Here is a 21951-nt window from a genome sequence, read left to right on the forward strand (position 1 = left end):
TCAAATACAATAAATACAAATAATATATGGTACAAGCTTTCCTTAGTTTGAGACATCCATATGGTTTCATATGTGTTATTTTAAATTGTGTAACTGATCACTTATCAATTATTATAATGCTCTATATTATTATAAACCATCAAATATTATAAAGCCTTATCACAACCTATTATTCTTCCATTTTAATGTTGTTGTTTTCTGTATTAATCCTCGAGTTCGGCTCAGTAACTCAGCTTTATTTTTTAAGAGACTGAGGCTCTTCCTCAGAGAATAATTTCCGGTAACAGAGCAGCTGCAGCCCCATTTCACAGGATAATGGTGCTGATAATGAGTCTTCACAATGAACCTGACATTTGGCACCACTCTGTGCTCACATAACACCAGATTCTAATCCTAGTTATTTTAAGTTTATCTTTTTCTGCACATTGCTGCACCTGGCAGGTTGCTGAAGTTATTCTACTTCCCTCCTGATGAACTCTGCCACTTGAGTCAAGTTATTTCCTGTTATCGCCATGAACAACAGGTACAAACTCCCTTGGCACGATCACAGTGAAAACACTGTGATTTGAATTAATTCTGAAGAAACCCTTATAATGACTTCATCAATTTGGTTGCCTCTCCACTCGTAGTTCCGTAGCGTTTTGCTGCAAAGATTTCAGTTCTGTCATAAATCTTTGAATGTATTTATGACACTAATGACATTGTGATCGAATATTATCAGAAACATAGCATGTCTGTAGCACCTGGGGAAACCGACAAATTGTTCTAATTCCCTCTCAGTCACCAAGCCTCCCTCCGTCCCTCTCAGATTCAGATTCAGATTCAACTTTAATGTCATTGTGCAGAGTACAAGTACAGAGAAAACGAAATGTGGTTGGAGATCCAAACAGTAGTGCAAAATAGCGGTTAAGGTGCAAATTGAACATGATTAGTGCCATATAAATACAGTATAGTTTAAATAATAGGGTTGGATATTGCAGGAGTAGTGAATACAAAAAAAAGAATGTAAAGTGACGAGGATGAGGATCATAAGATGGATGTAACGGATATCCATCCGTCGTATCCCTTTCTCCCTCGCTCTTGCTCCTACTCTCTCTATCTAGCTCTCTCTCACTCTCGCTCTCTCCCTCTTTCTCTTTCAAGCTCTCTCACTCTCTAACGCTCGTTCTCTAGCTCTCTATGACTCTCTGTCGCTCTCTCTCTCTCCCTCTCTCTCTCTCTCTCTCTCTCTCTCTAGCTCTCTCTCTCTCTCTCTCTCTCGCTCGCTTTCTCTCTCTCTCACTTTCTCTCTCTCTCTCGCTTTCCTCCTCTGTCTCTCTTTCTCATCTTAGACATAAAAGGCATTAAGAACCTGTTGCTCAGCTTGTACCATCACACCATCAGACAGCTTCCCCAGCAAGTGAAATATGGAAGGAATTTAAACTGTTTTATCGTGAATCTTTCTAAAGTCGCAAGGGTGGGCGTGAAAGATTTACACTCGCTTGTAATGGCGTCTGAACACCTTGGAATTGGAGGATGAGACTGGTGTCAGTCCATATAAATCCATACCGTGTTTTCCATACAGCAGGTAACCCTGATTAAGCCGTCAAAAGTGAAAATACATTTTGCAAAGAGGAAATACATTTTTCCACATATGTCTAACATAAATTTCAATGTTCAGATTGAAAATGTATCAATCAATCAAAGATCTGATCATATGCTGAACATGACTCAGTTTCTCTGAGGAATTTCTTTGTATAGAGTTGTGCTCCTTCTGAGAAGTTATTTGTTAAGTGACAATATAAAGACTATTATTGTTAGGGTTAGGGTTACATAAAGAGAGTACATAAACCAATCTGTTGTTGTGGTCGTCCAAGGTCCGAGGGACGGACGGATCACACCGTCTGAAGCTAGTTTACTATTACAGCCACGGTTAACCTCAGCCTTCTATATTGACTTGTGATTCCCTGTAACCAATCTTAGCCATACTTGTTATAAGGAATGCACCAACATAGAGCAAAATCGAACACACATGTCAATGCATTGACTGAGACTGAGACTTCAATAAAAATAGATTCAGTCAAACAGACCAATGTAAAGGGAATTTGAAAGTCACGTCTACTTAGTTTAATTCCTGCCTGTAAAATATGACCAAGTGTCATTTTTAGATTTTAGAGATTTTTAGATAGTTGGTGGCACATCAGGATTTAGTTTTGCAATAATTTCAACCTAAATCAGCAGTAGGCAATAAATTCAGTCAAGAAACCCCTTCCTCCTTCCGGTGATACTGCAGTTGTTTCTATGGCAATATGACTATGGTCAGATCGTTCCTAGATAGATGCCTCAAGATAAGCTATCCCTGAGCGTAAATCTCAACATATTCTCATGCGTTGTTTACCAACATCAGAAAATGCTCTATAACTACGCTATCAAAGAATAAATCAAACTCCTAGCATGCTCACCTTCTTGGCAGTTAGTCGCAGGACATTAGGTTTTAGTACGTAGTAAACAGGCTGCGGGGGAGTAGGGCTTTCACCAGGGGAGAGGAACTCCTAGATTCTGTGCTTGGTAGATGCTGAAGCCGTTCTGTATTGAAGGCTTTCTGTGTCAAAGTAAAGGTCTGTTTAGAATTTTGTTCTTAGACAATAATTCTTGTTTAAATATGGTACCTAATATGTCGACGCTGAAAAATACGTATATTATTTTTGATTGCACTTCAATATGATGATAATGGCTGTTTAATCGGTATGTTAATAGTAACCTAACAAAATAACAAATCCATTGAATGTGTCGATGAATGCTCAAAATCTATTCTTCTATCCCTTCTATGATCTATTGCCACCTACTGTGAGATTGTGGTGACACAGTAGACGTTCAAGGATGTCCATTCTACAACTTATTTGAAAACACAAGAGCATTTATTAGTCCATATTAAATTAATTCAGGCCAATTGGGATGCCGTATATTAACTATTCCAACATCTAATGAAAAGAATGTCTCACATGTGTAGAACATTCTAGAAGAAACCAATGGGGGACAAATAAACTGATTGTCAAGATTATTTATTAAATTAGGGAGTTTAGAAACACTTTCAGAGTATGCAATCAGTCTGGGATTTGAAATATACAAATTAAACAGTTGCAATTTTGAATTTATTATTAGAGTAAGTTATATTCTAATGAACGCTTTCCCGAAGCAAAAATATGTGACCTGTTTATCCAAGCTAGCTTGCTCTGATTCAATCATGCAAAAAGTCTTTAAGTCAAAAGTATTATTATATTTTAGTCAAAACATACATGCTTACAAATCATAAAAATATAACATAGTATAAATTATGAGCACACTTTTAGCTGCAGTATTGTAAATCGTCCCTGTCTACATTGTCATAGAAAATAATTTAATTTCATCGATATCAGCATGATTCCCATTTGGTCTGGGAGGCATCAGCAGAACTGGAAATGCAAGAAAAAACATATATTTTAATAATTAAGTCTCTATCTTTCAATCAGTGCCCCACGAAGTAGGACCGAAGAAATGTCATTAAAGTAATTAAAGTAGTACTAACACTAGTACCACTGTAAGAATAATTATATTAATGTCAACAGAATAACAAGAGATTTAATTAATTAAACCTCCTGTTTATTGTTAGCATATACTTATTACTGCATAACCTAATATTAATGAATTATTACCTAATGTGCCCTTATAGTAAAGTGTTTCTTGTTTACATTTTCCCCTCCGTATGTGTTAATGAAGTATGTCAAAATTGGTCTCACTTTCAGGATGTACTGATGTTTAGTGAATAGTCTAGAAATAGTCTAGTGAGCAACATACCTTCCAGCGGTTTCCACACTCGTTGCACAGCACAAACGTGGTCATGGGCTCATCAGCGCTACGGGTCTGCACCTGAAACACACACACACAGCATTAGTGATGCGCATATATCAGTCCCCGATGTTAACAGATGTTGCACATGGCGACAGACAAACTGCTATATCGTACGTAGAGGATGTGGAAATGGACAATATTATCAGTTCGGATTATTGCTCCCAGAGTCTCTGCAATGTCCAGTGTAGTGTACAGTCATCCTACCAGTGTGAGTGTGTGTGTGTGTGTGTGTGTGTGTGTGTGTGTGTGTGTGTGTGTGTGTGTGTGTGTGTGTGTGTGTGTGTGTGTGTGTGTGTGTGTGTGTGTGTGTGTGTGTGTGTGTGTGTGTGTGTGTCTGTGTGTGTGTATATTTGTGTGTGTGACGGTGCGTGTGTGTGTGTGCGTGATGTGTTTGTCTGGTGTGTGTGTGTGTGACTGTGTGTGTGTGACTGTGTGAGAGAGTTAGTGAGTCCGTGAGTTTTTGAGTGAGTGTGTGTGTGTGTGTGTGCCTGCGTCCATGCGTGTATGTGTGTATGTGAGTCATGTGCGTGTGGGTGAGTTTCCATGTGTGTGTGTGTGTATGTACCTGGTTGTAGCTACAGTTCTTCTTCCGGCACTTGCTGCACTGCAAGAGGTCTGTGGTGGTGCCTCCGGTCTTGGCCATTTGGTGCTCTCTGATGGCCTCCTGGGTGAGAACGTTCCTCAGCTGCTTCAACTCGTCGCTCGCCATTTCCTGAACACACAACACAGGGCGGGGGGGTGTACGTGTGTGTGTGGGGCAGACCAAATTTTAACAGCAGCGATTCTGTTTGCTGTCTGGTGTGGCCATATGTTGAATAAACCTAGTTGAGTTCATGCAGAGTTATTATGTTAGTATGTGCACAGTACACATAATATTACCTAACATTCTTTATTTTTTCTCTTTTCATTTTACTTAATTTTCTCATGAACCACAACACAAATAGCATGAAGTGCATTCAGCATGTTATTCCATTCATAAATGCTTTGCTTCGAAACAGGTGCTTCAAGGTTCAACAACTGCCTCAACCCCATGTTCACTTATACTTTGACTACAGCCACGTAGCTCACACACAACCTCGCACTTCAGTTATACAGTTAGACACAGAGCACAACGTCTTCGTATCACGCAGTGCCAAAGTGGATTAACAGTGATGAAACCCGATCCCTGAGGGGTTCTGGTGAAGCCCGACCGGCCTTACCTCAGCAGACATGGAGGCTATGCGGGTCATCTCGATGTACCCCGCCAGCACGTTCCGGCGCAGGCCCGGGTTCTTTGGGTCCTTTAGGTTGCTGATGCGGCTCCGGACCCGGTTCTTGTACCTCATGTCGGTGGCCCGGATCTCTTGGTAGATATGTGTCTTCTGGTCAAGGAGGACAATCCATCTGACCATTCAACCATTGCCTTCACGTTAGTAACGGATGGAGTGGTATATTCCCCTTATACCAGTTACGACAATCATTAGTTTATTATTAGTTACTTTCATCCATAACTTAATTGGTTTTTATCAACTTAATCAGCTGAATATTCTCGCTGCTTTGAGTATATTGATTTTGCTGAAATCAAGTAGTCAAGGACATTTCTGATCAATAGTTGTATTTGACTGGTGTTGATGTTGGATTTGTTGGCCATTGCTTTGGAACTGTTAAAAGACATAAGTATCCCGAATTGCAAAATAATCCACATGGATTATTGACAATGCAGGTATGCAAGTATTTAACAGTGCTGTGGTATAACCTCTTATACTGGGTGAAGTTAACATTGAATTGATACGGCCCATTGTCTATCGGCCGTATTGACAACAAAGTCAAACCAATCAATCCCAGAACTGAAGGATATGATCCTCAATGTCCACGGCCATCTGCTCACAGTTAGCACCAAACTCCATGAAGTCATCTAGGAAGACAAAGAAATAGAAGAATGATTCATTTCTGTGCACACCCCAAATAGCCTCATAGTGTGTGTCCTATTGTGCAGTGTGCTAAAACAACACCCTTATTGAGGCTGCTTAACCCTTATTTTGTAGTAACCATGATGCCCAACTTACTGTCTGTGCGCAGCGCGGCCGACAGCATCTCGATGCACTTGTCCCGGACCGTGTCTCCGGTGGCCAGGCGCGGGGACAGGGGACCCCCCCGTGGGCTGAAGCTAGGGGATAGCGGCCCCCCACTGGGGCTGAAGCCAGGGGACAGAGCCCCCCCGCCGGGGCTGAAGCCAGGGGACAGGGAGCTGGCGGGGCTGGGGGGGGTCTGAGGGAAGTTGGCTTTGGCTCGTTTGCTAGCCGAGAAACAGCAGGTTAGTTGGTCAAAGCGAAGCAGACGTGTGCTATACATGTTTACACGGTTCCAACCGGCTGGTGGAGCTAATCCCAGGCCTGTCTGAATCTTAAAGACCCCATATTATGCATTTTTAGGTTTAATTATTGCATTTTGGGGTACTTCTAGAATAGGGTTACATGCCTGTATATTAGAAATACCCCTTATTATTGTCACACTTTTCATTTCTGCAAAACAATTTGTGTCTTTCAAAACTGGTCTGATTTGTATCATATTGCACTAAGGCCTCCCTCCCGAGTAGCCCAGTCTTCTGTGATTGGTCGAATGTTTTTTCCTGCGTTGGCAAATTCACGCCCCCGAGAAGTTGTAAACACTGCAGGTAGCAGGGAGGCGCGACTTTTGCACTTCAGCAGCGCCCACAGCACAGTCTGACTTCACACCGTTACGGTAAAGCTCTGCCGTGAGACGAGAGCACCTGGATCATTTTAGATAAGAGCGCCTGGATCAGGTTGGATGGGAGTGCCTGGATTAAGGTTGGACGAGGGTACCTCTCAGGGTCGTCAGTCGAGGGCTGAACAGGGTTGAGCGGTTTGGTGCCGTGAGACTCTCTCCTACGGAGAAACAACATCATGAATATGATCATCTCCATGCATTTCGGAATGAGATGCAAAAAACAAATGTTTTATATACATAGAAAAGGAAATGTATGCTTTGTAAAGGTGTGAAAGCTTGAACTTTACTGACCTTTCACCTCCAAGTTTTTTCGCTGGCAATGGGCTTGCCTTCTTGGATTCAGTGGACTCTTTCCTGAAGATGAAATACACCTTTACAAATTGCTTTTCAACGTTACATAGACCTTAAAAAACGGAAGTGTTTAGATGACCTGTCAGATTTGGCATCCATCGAATGTCTTTTCACAGGAAGTCCTGGCTCGGAGTCAGAAAAGTCATTCCGGTGAGTCCTTTACGGTGAGAAGACACACTTAAAACACATTTTATAAGGCTTAAAACAGAAGACTTTCAACTTAATAAATAATATTTAACTTAAAAACACAAAACCTAAAAATATGTTACATGTACCTTAAAAACACACTACTTGGAACTTAAAAACGAATTACATATAACTTGAAAACTGGTGACATATAACTAAAAAAATATATAGATATATATACATGAGTAACCTAGGAGCAAAGAAGCTGGTTGTTAAGTGTTAAGAAGACCTGTCCATTTTTGAATCCAAAGAAAGTCTTTTCCCAGGAAGTCCAGGCTTGGAGTCAAAAGCCTTCTTCCTATGGGGAAAAGACTGATGACGTTTAACTTAAAAACCGATTTGATATAACTTAAATGTATTTATCTTTTTAATAAAAATAATAATTAGAACACACAAGATTTCTATCACACTTTTCATTGCACCAAAAAGGTTTTACAAGAAGACATAAAACAAAGCAAAAGATGAGGAAAACAAGGACGGTGCACGAATGAAGTGGCCTTCAGATGACCTGTCAGATTTGGAATCCATCGAAAGTCTTTTCAAAGGAAGTCCCGCATTGGAGTCACAAGAGTCCTTCCTACGGTGAGAAGAGAAGATGAAATCTAAGCTTAAAACAGGTTATATATAACTTAAAAATGGATGATATACAACTTAACAAAAATAAGCAAAAGGCTTTAGATGACCTGTCAGATTTGGAATCCATTGAAAGTCTTTTCACAGGAAGTCCCATATTGAAGTCAGAAGATTCCTTCCTACGGTGAGAAGACAAATTAAATATAACATAACAACAGATAAGATATAACTTAAAAAAACATTTCATAAAGCTTAAAAACAGATAACAATTAACAAGACAATTGTTGACACAATTTAAAAACAGATTACATTAACAATAACTTAAAAATAGATGACATACAACTAAAAAATAGATGTGATAAAACTTTTAAAAAAATGACACTGTAAAAAAAACTGATTAGTTATATCTCCGAAACAGAAGTATTACATTTAAAAATGTACATGTGACATAAAAAAACAAAAGTCTTTAGATGACCTATCAGATTTGGAATCCATTGAAAGACTTTTCACAGGAAGTCCTGTCTTTAAATCACAAGAGTCCTTCCTATGGTGAGAAGACAGATTAAATATATTATATAACCTTAAAAAACGTTCAGAAATATAAACACATTACATAAAGCCTAAAAACAACCAACAAGAAAATGTTGTCATTTAACTTAAAAACTGATGATATTTAGAAAACACACAAAACAATAACTTAAAAGAACTGATTAGATATATCTTAAAAACAGAAGTAATACATTTAAAAGGAAAGTCACATATAACTTAAAAAGATAAGTCTTTAGATGACCTGTCTTTGGAATCCATTGAAAGTCTTTTGACAGGAAGACTGGTCTTGGAGTCAGAAAAGTCCTTCCTACGGTGAGATGACATATAGCATTTAACTTAAAACACTTAACATAGAACTTAAAAACACATTACATAGAACTTAAAAACCCATTGCATAGAACTTAACAACACATTGCATAGGACTTAAACTTAGATTAGGTCTAAATTGTACATATCAATTACATAGATAAAAATAGTTGGTTACATATCATTTAAAAATAATTCTTTCCATGACCTGTCAGATTTGAAATCCATTGGAAGCAGTTTAACAGGAAGTCCTGGCTTTGAGTCAGAAGAGTCCTTCCTACGGTGAGAAGACAGTACATCTTGTATCACTTTTCTGTTTAATCAAAGCAAACCATGAATTGTATGCATTTGCGTAGAAATTATGAATTTGCTTAAAACCTAAAGCTTCCCTCCCACAGCACCTGTGCTTCTCTTTCGTCACATCCAACTTGGGCTTTTTCTGCAGAGGTGGTTTAAGATCACTTGAATGTTTCCTGAAACAGAAAATATTATAATTGATATATGAAAGTGATTTTTTTTCTTTGTTTATTCACAATGCTTATGAAGAAACCTGCTTAACAAAAGTGACAATGAAACACAATGATCAACCTTTAGCCAGGAGTGTAACACCGGTCCATGTACTGAAATTCATCATGCTTTGGACAAAGCTAACCTTTCTTTTTTGACTTCCAGTGAATGTTTTTTGGCCCCTTTGCCCTCCGATGAGTCTTTCCTGTAACATATAGAGTTGGTTTTGACTGGTGCCAGCAATAATCTTCCTCTGGATGCAACAGGTTTTCCTCCTTTTCATTTTATCGGTTGTTGTAAACCAGCATCAGCAAGAGATTAATTAGAATAACATACCATGAATGTAACAGTAAATACTTATTTGGGGCTTTAGATGTTAACTATTCCTTAGTGAATTCACAAAACTTCACGTCATCATGACTTCTATAAAGAGAGCCGCTATACCTACAATTTAGCATTGAAAGAGACTCTTCTTCTCCAATAGTAACACTAATAATGCACAAACCTAATTTCAAACCGTTGATAGGCTGACAATCCCCAAACAATGACCCACCCAATTTCTACCCCTTACCACTTCCTCTTACCCCTTCAAAACATGGGGGAGGGGTAAGGGGTAGAAATTGGATTGGGCCTTAAGCTGGTACAGGTCATATCTACAAGACAGGAACTACTATGTCTCCATTTGTAATTATGTATCTGAACTAACGTGACGTGTGGAGTCCCCCAAGGTTCAATCCTAGGACCATCTTTATTCATGCTCCCACTTGGCCTATTTATAGAAAATAACAACATGTTTACCCTTGTTATGGGAATGACACACAAATCGATATAATCAAACCACATGACTATCATCCTATATATCTGCTCTGCCAGTGCATTGAGCAGGTCAAGGACTGGATGTGCCAGAATTTCTTAGAACTAAATTAGGATTAAACTGAGATGATTGAACCCATGATCTCAGGGAATCCATGATCGGTGCTAAAGATGCGAGACTGAAAGTTAGCCAACACCTATTTCAACAGCCACATCAAGTCAGCGAAAAATCTGCCTGTTATCCCCTGAAAAACATAATAAGACTAAGGAATCTAGGGAATCATGTCAAAACGATGTGGAAAAACGTCCATGCATTTATTACTTGTACGCTGAGTTATTGGAAAAAATGGACAACACTATTGTGCAATACCTTTCCCCTCAACTGATATTCTGATTGATCTGTATGTTTCAACTTTATTTGTTATTTGTATATTTTATCTTTATTTGTTATATTTATATTTTTTACCTTTCTTCTTTGTAAAAAAAACTTTCGGTTGAGAATCGCACTGTCTTGAGGACATTAAAATTTTGCTATACTATGTGCAATGCCAAAAAAGAGAATTCTATTCTATTCTATTTGCAGGCCTTCCAAAAAAAGCTCTTAGGCAGCTACAGCTGCCAGACGCCCATCAAAGACCAATATGAACACATTACACCAATTCTCAAATTCCTGGATTGGCTCCCGGTATGTCAGAGGGTAGATTTCAAAATACTGCGGCTCATCTATAAATCACTTAACCGTTTAGGTCCAAACGTACATCAGTGTAATGCTTTCCTTTATGAAGCCTCTTGATCTTTAACACCCACTAGGACCAGTCAGCTAATTGCTCCCAGATTCAAAACAAGACATGGAATAGCTGGATTCAGCTGCTATGCAACACATAGGTGGAATAAACTTCTTGAAGATCTGAGACTTGCTCCAACCCTGACTACATTTATATATCAAGGTTAAAAACATTTATTTTACCCTCGCTTTCTGCTAAACAACAATTTTAACTAATTATTTTATTCACATTTCTTTCATACATTCTTTAAATTCCTGTCTTCACGTGTTTTTTATAAATGATTTGAAATCCAGTTTGGTTAAAGTCTTTTATGCACTCTTTGAAATCCTATTTTATTTTATTGTATGAAATGTTTTTATGTGATGCACATTGAGCCTGCCTTGTGTATGAATTGGGCTATAAAAATAAAGTTGACTAGTGCAATAAAATAGTGATACAATTTGGATTTCTAGCCGTATATATAGGTTAAAGTTTTGACAGTTTCATGTTGCTTTTTACTTCAGTGAAAAATCTACTATTAAATCGGTACTACTGCGTCACGATTAGACATCAACCTTAGATGTTATAAGAATGTGATCGAATTCTTCGGGAGTATAGCAATAGTGCAGTGACTCTGTTTGCTCTCTGAGGTTTGAACAACGGAGCCGGGCGGACCTGTCTTTCTTTAGCGGCTCAGGGGAGTTCTTCAGCGAGGGAGGCTGGCAGTCTGAGGGCTCCTTCCTGCGGTGGCAAACAATGCGTCAATAAACGTTTCATTTCCAGCCTTTCAGGAGAAAGTCAGTGGAAAGTCACGTTTGGCATTGTTGCCGTGAGCGACCGACTACAACCACAGCCCCTTGGTCAGCTGTGCTGAGGTCGGGTGTACTGACTTGATCTCTGCCACCGGCTTCTTCCCGTCCGCAGTGGGATGCTTGGCAGGGGGAGGGGGGTGCAGGTGGAAAGGTAGAGGAGCAAACGGGGCGTTGGGGTCTGGCGGTTCTCTTCTGCATGACGGAGAGAGACACAGCTGCACTGTTCACAGGGAACACGCTGTTGTACACAGTACACACTGTTGTACACATGCCATGGTACACACTGTTGTACACTGCACGTATTGTCGTGCACACGGTACATGCTGTTTTTTGCACCTGGTACATGCTGTTGTACACACGGTACACGGTTGTTTGCATGGTATATACTGTTGTACAATTGGTACATGCTGTTGTATACACGGTACACGCTGTTGTACACACGTTACGTCCTGTTGTATACATTGTACACGGTGTTGTATACACGGTACATGCTGTTGTACACACTGCACGTATTGTTGTGCACACGGTACATGTTGTTGTGCACCTGGTTCATGCTGTTGTGCACATGGTTTCATGCTGTTGTACACACGCTATATGCTGTTGTATACACGGTACACTCTTGTACACACGGCACCCTGTTGAACACACGCTATATACTTTTGTACATGGTACATGCTGTTGTAAACACTGCACATTCTGTAGTAGAATCACTCCAGCCAGAGAGGGGATGACAACCGCCTCTCGCAGAGTCTTTGTAAACAACAACAACTTGCAGTTGCAGACCTTGTCGGAGGCGGATGGAGATGGAAGGGGAGGGGGGCGATCGGAGCGTTGGGATCCGGTGGGACTTGCCTGCATAAAAAACATGGAATCAAGACCATGCTGGAGAATGTTAAGCCTTCGGTCACGTAGTTTCTCTCCCCAAAAGAGTGAAACACGCCAGCATTTCTGACCTCTCCTTCTTGACCTCCAGCGAGAGCCGCCTCACTGGGGAGGCGCGGCGCGGGGGGGCGGACTGCGGGGGGCGAAGGGGACGAGGGGCCGACTCTTTGCTGCTCTTCCTCTTCCTGAGCAAATCACAACAGCGCTACAAATCACCAAGATGGAGGCCACGTCTCTCAGTCGCTAGTACTAAGAGAAACCAGGTTTATTGGGTGATGGTGTGTGTGTTGGGGTTTAATACCAAATGTACCTTTTTTTGAGTGACCCCATCACATTCATGTACCATGCACAACACACTTCCTGCGTAACACTTTTGGTTAGCGAGTGTTTGTTAGCCTGTGTGTAAAAATGTTGTTAAGCCGTGTGTCACTGTTGGTTAGCTGCGTTACACTGTTGTAAAGCCATGTCACACTGTTTGACATGTAACACTGTTGGTTAACCGCGTACCACTGTTGGTTAGCCAGTGTGTGCCGCTGTTGGTTAGCACTCTGGACCCCCGGGCTCCACTGAAAATGCTTTGCTGCGTCGCCAGAACCGTCATGTCAACTTGCCGCTATATCTGCTCTACAGGGAGCGCCACAAACCGTTTCCTTGTGTACTGAAAACAATCACTGTACAAAGAACGATGTAATCGTTTATGAGTGAAACGGCTGGGTATGAACGCTATCACATTCACACAAACGATCTACATCTGCAGTGGAGCTGAGGGCTCACACGGTTTGAACCTGGGAGTTGAGACTTCAAAATAAAAGCGCACGTTGCCTCAAATCTGCCATCCTTCCATGCAGCGCGACCCATGTGTCTCCATCTCAGACCCACGCATGCACTGTTCCACCACACACGTTCCCCAGCATCCTGACCTGTCCTTCTTGACTTCAACAGAAGGACACTTGGCCGGCAGGGGGGTCGGTAGGGGCCGAGGGGGGCGAACGGGGCGCCGGCGGCGAATGAGGGGAGGAGGAGAAGGGCAACGGGTCGGATAGAGGATGCTGCTGTCCATCACTCCTCGCCTGGAGAAGGGAAACAACCAGACTCTGAGCTCTGGTCTCCTGGCAACAGCATAGAACAGCACTAAACCCAGGAACTCCTGCCTCCCGACTCGCTCACCTTTCAAACAGTGGTCGTTGCTCGGGCAACCGCCTCTCTCTCCTTGGCTCGTTGCGGTGTCTCTCTCCCGGAGGCCCGTGCGTCCATCTCTCTAGCCTACGGTCTCCGGCGTGCCTCTCAGTTCCCGCGTTCTCAGTGAATCTCTTCTCTCTGGTCTTGTCGTGGGACCGGAACTTTTCGGGGTCCTCCCTCTTCTCCAGCTCCACCGCTCGTCTCCTCTTCTTCCTCATCTTCTCTGTGTCTTCGTCTCGGTGTTTCCCCCGTCGGGGGGACTGCTGGCGGCCCTCCCCCTCCCGGGGGTCTGGGGGACGTCCCTCTCCACCGCGGTCCGCTCTTCTATCGGGGGCAGGAGGAGCAACGTCTCTGGGTGACGTGCGTCCGTCCATCCTGTCGGTTTCCCGCTGGCGGTCTCCGTTTGCTTCCTTCCCGCCCGGGTGAGTTTTGTTAACGGGTTCGCTTGCGCGTTTTTCCCTCTTCGCTTCCCCGCTTGTCTTGCTGTGGTCATGGAGGTCTTCGTCTTGATGCCGTTGCTCTTCTTTGTGTTTATCTGAGTCATTCTTGTCAGGCAAGGACTCCCGTGGCCCCCCCACATCCTCTCTCCTTGGGCTGACGGGAGACAGAGCAGCTCATGTCTCTGCTCATCACAGAGCACACACAAACAACCAGTTCCCTCAACAGCCCACTACTGGGTGGTGCTACATAACTAGAGTAGGAGACTGACTTTCGATTTTTTGTGCTTTTTTTGTTGAAATTCTGCTTTCATCCCGACAGCAATAAATGAATCCAATGCTCTGACTAAAGAAAAAAAAATGGGTATCTTTGGCTGTCGCAGGCCTGTATAACGCCCGTCCGACCATCCCATTCAACCCAAATGTAATGATTTGATGGCCAACCTGTCTGTCGAACCGACTCCCTGTGCGCACTCTGCCCGTTCACTCATTGACTCTTCCAGAAGGCTAGGTAAACCTATTGCTTTAGCGAGTGCCTTGAAGAGAGGGGTGGGATTTTTTCAGTTGGATACTTTCAAATTATAGCTTACTATGGCTGGTTTCTGCAAATTTCTTACCCTAGCTTTAAGGCTACCTTATTGCCTACCCTAGCTTTAATTAGCATATTCGGAAATAATTGCAGACACAGACACGTTTTTGTCTGTGTCATACATGTGCATGAACGGTGAAAGGTTGTGTGTGTGTGTTTGTGTTAGCACGTATGGCTGTCTTGCTATTTTAATGTTATACATGTTTAGTTTCCGTCTAATAACAGGAAAGATGCATACCTGCTGTCTGTCTCAAAGAGGTTGGGAGAAACCGCTCTCTTACTGGGGCCCACACCGTTCTTGTCATCAAGTTTCTCTTTCTTAGGCTCGGCAGGTTCTGTTAGAAAGAACCCACCAACTAGATTGTTGATGTCTACGTAAACGTGCTATTTCATGAATATATGTTCTCAAAATGTTAATTTCACAGAAATGGTCAAAAGAACAGAACTACTCACCTAAAAGCCTTTTCCAGTCTTTAATTAGAAACTTTGCTAAGGCGATGACCTCTGCATCAGAGCAATGTTTCCTGATGTTGTTCACAGACATGCCAATCCTGGTATCCTAACAAAGGAAGAGCTCTGAATGAGAACAATGCCTGGTGCTTAAAGCCCAATGAAGGCTGACATGGTCATTGTTTAGCGTTACTCGTCACTTAAGGTCAATCAATATTTTGACTGTATAGTTTGTCTGTGTGTCCAAGCCCATACCTGAAGAAGTTTTACAGTCATATTGAAATCATTCAGCTCCTTCAGAACGTCCAAGGCCCCCTCCTGTAAATACAAAACAACGCAGCATAATGGAAAAATCCATCAGTCAATATTCATAAAACTATTCATAAACCTTTTGAATACATTTGATCATAGTTGAATTCACTTAATGTATGATGTGTACGAGTGAATAGGCATATATGTATTATACAAATGTTTATACAAAACACTTGCATTTACAGGCTTTGAATTGCAAAAACAATAGGTTGTCTCGCAACTTCGTTAATGCGAAGCGTACTCGAGTTGAAGGCAGCGTGGCACCAGAGCTTACAGCGAGCGACCGGAGAACTACATCGACGACCTTGTTTGCGCGCAATATTTTGTTTACCTTTCGTGGGGACGCTTCGAAGCACTTTTTGCAAATAGTCAAAGCGAGTGGACTAATGTTGGATACTATTCAACAGTTCTTATAATCTTGTGCTCATGTTTGCAGGGAGTCATTGTCCGAGCACAAAATCTTCATAATCCCGTGTTTAACGTTTTGACAGTTTGCAAGAGTGCATTAACTACTGACACCTGTTGACGATAACAATTTGAGTTTTTTATTCCTCATATTTAAAACAAAACGTGTGAATAAAACACGCCTAGGCCTACGCCCACTACACAGCACGACGTGACAGGAAAACATACGACCTGTGTCAAAATATCTCACCGTGTTATTTCTAGACACCATTCTGTCCAGTTTTTTTGCGATGCGGACGAGATCTTCTTCACGTGTCATCACGGCATTAGTTTGGATGTAAGCGAGCAAGCAATCTTTTATTGAAAGCAAAGTTCAAACAGAGAAAAATATGAAAAGTTTGTCTCGGACATGAATTGAGCTTTACGCACGGCACCGTCCATTGAGCGGAGGGGCGCGTCCTGCTGCTGACCACCTGGTCGACGATTCAACGCGACACATGACAACAACTAAATATAGCGCGTAGTGCAGGCCTGGCGAATACCACTTTTAAAAGTTACATAAAAGTTTAAAAAGATTTAAAAAAAAAAAGGGAATGGAAAATGCATATGACTCGACGTGTATAGAATTACAAACGTTACTTCGGTTATCCGTTCATTTATTTATTTATCACGTAGGCCTATTTACATTTTTATAGAACCTATTGTATGCACATGCGTGATGTGGACGCTGGAAAATAATCCGTTACTGTTGTGATCCAGGTCAATGTCTAATTATTAATCTGGCTAAACTGAAAGCAGTAGACATGGTGCTATTTATTTACAGTAGCCTACACGCAGATGTACTGCTGCTCTGCCAAATACCACTTACATTAAAGCTAGTGGGGCTTCTGTATAATATGTTTTTGGTTTTAATGTACAATAAACATACTTTGTTACACATTGCATAGTTTTGATAAACATTTTCGGATTTTCGATCCTGCGTGAAATTGTGCAAGTTCACCACTAAAGGGCAATGTTGCACAAGGAGTCAGAAATATAACAGCGGGTCCGATGACCTCATGCTTGGCACGGCTATGGCATGCTCTGGTACAAACACACGACACGGTCAATGCCTGCACGTACCCTTGGTGGCATTATATTATTCTTCTTCTTATTCTTCTATTCTTATAAAACAATGCTCAACGTCAGTATGTATTCCCATGCATTTCCATGACCACATCAAGCTGTATATTGTGTCAGCATTAGAGGAAAGCATTAAGAATGAGGGGTTCCTATATGGTTTGGGTTATTTTTTTTATTTTTTTTGTTAGACTTATGGGTTTCCTAGTTGGGTTTTAGGGTTAGGTTTGAGGTTCTAACGCTGATATAAGGGTTGGAGTTTCCTATGTGTTGGATTTCCGTGTTTCGTTTTCAGTTCTAGGGTTGGGATTTAGAATCACTTTTTTTCTCAACTTCAAAAGTGACCCCCTCTAACCCTAACCCTCATTGAAGTTAACAGTCAAACCGAAAACCGAACCCCAACCAATATAAACCCCTAACCCCAACCCTAAAAATGCATATCGTAAAATATGGAATAGTTTGGTAAGCTTCAAATTAAGTAAATATGGGGTTAGACGGGCCACGGACATGGGACACATGACATTTCCTTTTGTATTTGATGATGGGGAATTGGAATTTAAGGCAAAATTTGTGAAATATGACCTAAAAGTGTAATGAAAGAACAGTTCATTACAAATTATTAACCAGCAAGTACTAAATAAGCACCTTGCTTATTTAACGACATTTGAAGAAATGTAATTGTACAAATGTAAAATGCTATAGCAGGATCAGTAACATAATTTTCTGTGACTACATTTTATACCAATATTGTCTTCCGGTTAAGTTCCTCATTAACTAACAATTTGCAATTACCCAATTTTCCTATTGACCCAAACTTTATTTTCATTTATTCTTATTTTTTTCTCACATTTCTTTCACAATGAAGTACAGCCAAATAAACACAGACAAAGGGCTCATTGAGTGATCATCATCATCATAAAACTTTTATTTTGAAACCAAAACTGGTTTCCTCCAGATTCTCAATCTCAAGCTCCTGCAGCCGTTCTCCGGAAGCTTCTACAGTAAAGTGTTGCATAGGTTTGATCTCTGCACGGAGTGGGTGACCAGGACAGGCTGCTGTGTCAGCCACCCGTGAAACATTCACTTTAGAAAATAATGAACATTATTAATATATATTAATAGATAGCCTGCCAGAGAGCCTCTCCGTTTAGGGTTCTTCTCATGGTGAAGTGAAGTGACTTGAGCCACGGGATCAGTGCAGTACCAACAATATCAGTACACTATCCTTTTAAAATGAAGAGTGCACTGCTGTTCCTAAAGTGACCCATCTCATCATTACCAAATACTCTTCAGACTACAAAGTGGCCTCCAGTGCTTAGCAGTTTTCACGTAAGGCAAACCAACACATGGCTCATCCACGCATTGTAGGCTACAGCAACACCCTCTGTGACAGCTGGCGGGGCTTAAAACGGCAGTCTGTTTTTTAGTGTTTTTTTTCACTGTCATCTCATGAAGTACTAGATCTTACCGACGGCCAAGATACTAACTTCTGTGTTTTGCCTCCGACTGTCTGGATGTTCATTGATGACAAATAATTTATTTTAAATACGACCCAATGGATGCAGAGAAGGCCAGGGAGATGAAACATTGCACCGGATGAAAATAAAGCATAATAATACTTTGTTTGTCTCTGCAGAGAGACCGCAGTAGGGCTCAGATGAAATTACTCTCTATTACAAAAAGGCTGGGTAAATATAATGGCTTCAAGCCAAAATCCAATCCCATCTTATTACATTCTCTAACCCATTCTCGCTACATATTCAGTGTATTTATGGTTGGTTTAGTTACGTTTTTTTCAAAAAGTATTTAGCGTTTTTATTTATATTTTTTTTACCATACACCAAAGGCATGAAACTACACGTTATTTAAATACTTTGTGAATTTTGTACTCTATATACAGTGAATTGTGCAAAACACTGAGTGGCACTGCTGTTCCATACATTTGTGCAAATAACTGAAAACATAGGAGATCTGCTATTTAGAATTACGGTGTATAAAAACTAAAATACTAGTAACACCTCTCCGGCTTAAGTCACTCAGTCACATCTCTATCTCAGGACCCTTAGCAAGCTCGGAATCTAGCTCGGAATCCTCTCTTTCGCACTCTCCCTCTCACTATTTCTCTCTCTTTTAACCCTTTCTCTTTGGCACATTCTCGTTCTGGCACGAATGTCTTGCTGAGACATTTAAAATACTGCTTCTTCCGGTTCTTCATTGTGGGGAACCCATATTTCCACTCCATCCACGGCCGAACCCTCCAGACTCGTAGTGGCCCTTCGAGATGTGGTTGCTGCTGTTTGACTTGAGTAGAGATAGAACTCACACGCACACGCACACACACACACAATCACACATTGTGGTCAATGGGCCTTCCACAGAGGGTTGTGGTACACCCATCCTTCCCCCTGCAAACGCACACACACACACACACACACACACACACACACACACACACACACACACACACACACACACACACACACACACACACACACACACACACACCAGAGTGTAGAGGGAAAAATGGTTACTTCATCAGTTTTTATCGCCCTGTCAGCACAATTCAGGATATGGTTAATCCACCTGTCAGTCAGGTTTCTGATGATGTGCCCCTTGCTCTATTCCCCACAGCTTCTATGACAAATTGGAAGCAAAAATATAAATAAAACCTCAGCACACCTTTGGATAAACACCTTGCATGTGCGTGCAGGAACTAGTGCAGAGCTGACCTGTCCATTGCATTCATATGCCAGGTCTGGTGCATCATAATGATAAATTATTAATAATAGAGATATATATATAGAGCTGAAGAGGACGTGTAGCAAGTATTCGTGCGCTGGCATCATAGTGAAGACCCTTTATATGCTTTTACCTTTGATGTTTTTTCCACCTGTAGATGGCAGCAAACTCACAACATTTGTCTTCTCGAGTTACCAACAGTAAAATGTACTTCTCTCAGATCCATCACATCCTTCTTAAACATTTGGCATCCATTTCACACCCCTTACATTCATTTGAAATATTGTGCTGCTTTAAATTTGCTGTAGCTTGACAGGGAAGATATATTCACCAAACCAGTCGCGAAAGAGATGCCCTCATTGGGCAGAAATAAGTCGGAAGCGGTCTGAAATTAGAACTGACAAGTGCAGTAAGCTAGAATCTAATATTCTGAAAGAGCATTTGCTAATGGATTGCTTAAGATTGAATTTGTATTTGTTACTTAATCAACACACACAAACTGCAATGATATTTTTTTATTTTATATTTTATACCTCAAATCTAACCTACGACAGCACCTCCTCCTCTCCTTCCCTGTGAGTATGTAATTGCATGCTGTTGTTTCCCGGTGTTTGGCTGCGTGTTGGCTCACCTCCTTGATGAAGTACTTGGGTTTCCAGGGCGTCTTGGCGGCCGCCCTCTGCTTGCCCTCGCTGCGCTGGCGCTCCTCCAGCCGGTGCTTGTGTTCCGTGGCGTCCTCCATGTTGCCCGTCTTTAGCGAGGCGGTCACGTGCTGCCAAAGACGCCTGGACACGGAGAAACAGACAGACGCACGGACAGACAGACGGACAGACAAACGCACAGACATACAGACGGACATACAGACGGACATATGGAGAGGCGGGGGGAGGAGGAGAGACACACAGATGACCTGGATGAGCTCACAGGTTGACATTTGCTGGGGTAAACAAATTTAAAATCGTGAGGTCAAAAAAACTTTTTACACTTAATGTCTACCAATGTATTACTGTCGTGAGGTCGGGGGGTTTGCCCTACCGTACCGTCAGAGAACACGGCTATTCTGAGAACTGAATCAAAACCTGAAGAGGAAGAATAATCTGTACATATATATTGTATATATGGAATGCAATATGATCAGGAGATGAACATGAACATAGGAACCTCCCCTCCTACTGCATTCTGCAAGAGCTTATATATACAGCACATAATTACCATTCCCCATTTGGGGGGGGGGGGGTCTGGGGGTCTATGCATATTAAGGTAAACTAGTACGGTAGAGCAGTTTGGGATCAGTAGATAACAAATCACACAACACTGTGTCAGATAACCAACACCGATATTAGTCCGCCGCGACAGCACCACCTTTTGGTGAAACACTGGTAACTGCAGGACGCTGTGAATTGTATTAAGGATGCAGTTTGGTTCCCCTTTAATGCAAGTTTTAGAATAACAACATCATGGACCTCTTCCAATGGGAAAAACCCTCAAAACTATCTGGGCGTGATGCCCCGACGCCGCCATATGGTCGTTACTCCGCACCGAAACCTCAAAAGGCACTTGGAAAGCGAGCATAAAGAGTGTGACAGAAAATGAAAGCAGGAAAGGGGGGCAGGGAGGAAGAGGAGGAGTGAAGAGGAGCTGCAGGCTGACGACGGTGTGGAGCGGCCAGATGGTGGAGTGATGGGAGGAGGCAGCTGTAGCAGAACTCATCTACACTGACGTTGGTAATCACCGCTTTATAACTTGCCGATGAGTTAATTACATCCTGACCCATCCCAGCCCACTATAGAATGTATAATTATATCCCAGCCTTCTCATGCCCCCAGAGTCTGAACAGGACATGACTAGAAAGCCGGGGGGGGGGGGGGGGGGGGGGGGGTGGGTAAGATGTACTGTGTGTACTGTAGGTACTGTGTGTACACTAAGTGCTATGTGAACCATGTATACTCTACATACTGATGTACTGTTAGTACTGTGTGTACGGTCTTACTGTGTGTACTGTGTTACTGTGTTTCTGTGTGTAGAGTGTGTACTGTGTGTACTGTGTGTACTATGCGTACTGTGAGTGCCGTACAGGTTGGATGTGTTGGGTTCCAAGGGGCAGCTAGCTCTAGCTTAGTGAAACACCATGCTAGACGGTCGATGAACCACGTGATGCTGTGTTTAGTGCAGCACAACAGAGTAAACCCCATGCTCGGAGTCACACCCAGATCCAAGGACACTCTGCAGTCCACTCACCGCGACTCGTATTGGCTTTGCTTCTCCAGGGGCCGGATTTTCTTCTTGATGATTGGCAGCTTGGTGGTGTCAATCACCTTGGTCTCTCCGCTGCTGTAGGTGAACTCCAGGGTGCCGTTCCACTCGCCCTGGGCCTTGCACACCAC

General features: G+C 42.0%; 2 protein-coding genes across 5 annotated transcripts in view; both read right to left on the bottom strand.

The window, feature by feature from the left end:
• Positions 1-2482: 2482 nt before the first annotated feature.
• LOC130392197 (serine/arginine repetitive matrix protein 1-like) lies at positions 2483-16197 on the bottom strand. 4 transcript variants are annotated; one of them, XM_056602655.1, is made up of 27 exons: positions 15636-15948; positions 15248-15310; positions 14996-15101; positions 14781-14877; positions 13505-14110; positions 13258-13407; positions 12409-12522; positions 12239-12307; positions 11534-11647; positions 11319-11384; positions 9212-9271; positions 8961-9032; positions 8768-8836; positions 8495-8560; positions 8180-8248; positions 7815-7883; positions 7640-7708; positions 7361-7429; positions 7025-7102; positions 6886-6948; positions 6690-6752; positions 5913-6142; positions 5700-5761; positions 5067-5216; positions 4433-4579; positions 3814-3885; positions 2483-3431 (listed from the first exon to the last, which is right to left on the bottom strand). In XM_056602655.1, exons 2-27 carry the CDS (start codon positions 15266-15268, stop codon positions 3423-3425), a joined length of 2760 nt encoding a protein of 919 aa, XP_056458630.1. In that variant the 5' UTR covers positions 15269-15310; positions 15636-15948; the 3' UTR covers positions 2483-3422. The 4 variants fall into 4 exon arrangements, with proteins under 4 accessions (XP_056458630.1, XP_056458629.1, XP_056458628.1 ...); XM_056602653.1 differs by lacking the exon at positions 15636-15948 and adding an exon at positions 15960-16197 and having other exon boundaries at positions 2524-3431; XM_056602654.1 differs by lacking the exons at positions 7815-7883; positions 15636-15948 and adding an exon at positions 15960-16197 and having other exon boundaries at positions 2523-3431.
• Positions 16198-17540: 1343 nt separating this feature from the next.
• Positions 17541-21951, bottom strand: part of LOC130392203 (oxysterol-binding protein-related protein 10-like) — a 15783-nt gene continuing 11372 nt past the window's right edge. The window contains exons 6-8 of the mRNA XM_056602663.1: positions 21806-21951; positions 20199-20352; positions 17541-19233 (exon numbers count right to left, since the gene is read on the bottom strand). The exon at positions 21806-21951 is cut by the window's right edge and continues 37 nt beyond it. Coding sequence (XP_056458638.1) covers positions 19189-19233; positions 20199-20352; positions 21806-21951 — 345 coding nt within the window. The 3' untranslated portion in view covers positions 17541-19188. The remainder of the gene's footprint in view (positions 19234-20198; positions 20353-21805) is intronic.

The sequence above is a fragment of the Gadus chalcogrammus genome, chromosome 11, assembly GCF_026213295.1.
Source record: "Gadus chalcogrammus isolate NIFS_2021 chromosome 11, NIFS_Gcha_1.0, whole genome shotgun sequence".
NCBI classification, from domain to species: Eukaryota; Metazoa; Chordata; class Actinopteri; order Gadiformes; family Gadidae; genus Gadus; species Gadus chalcogrammus.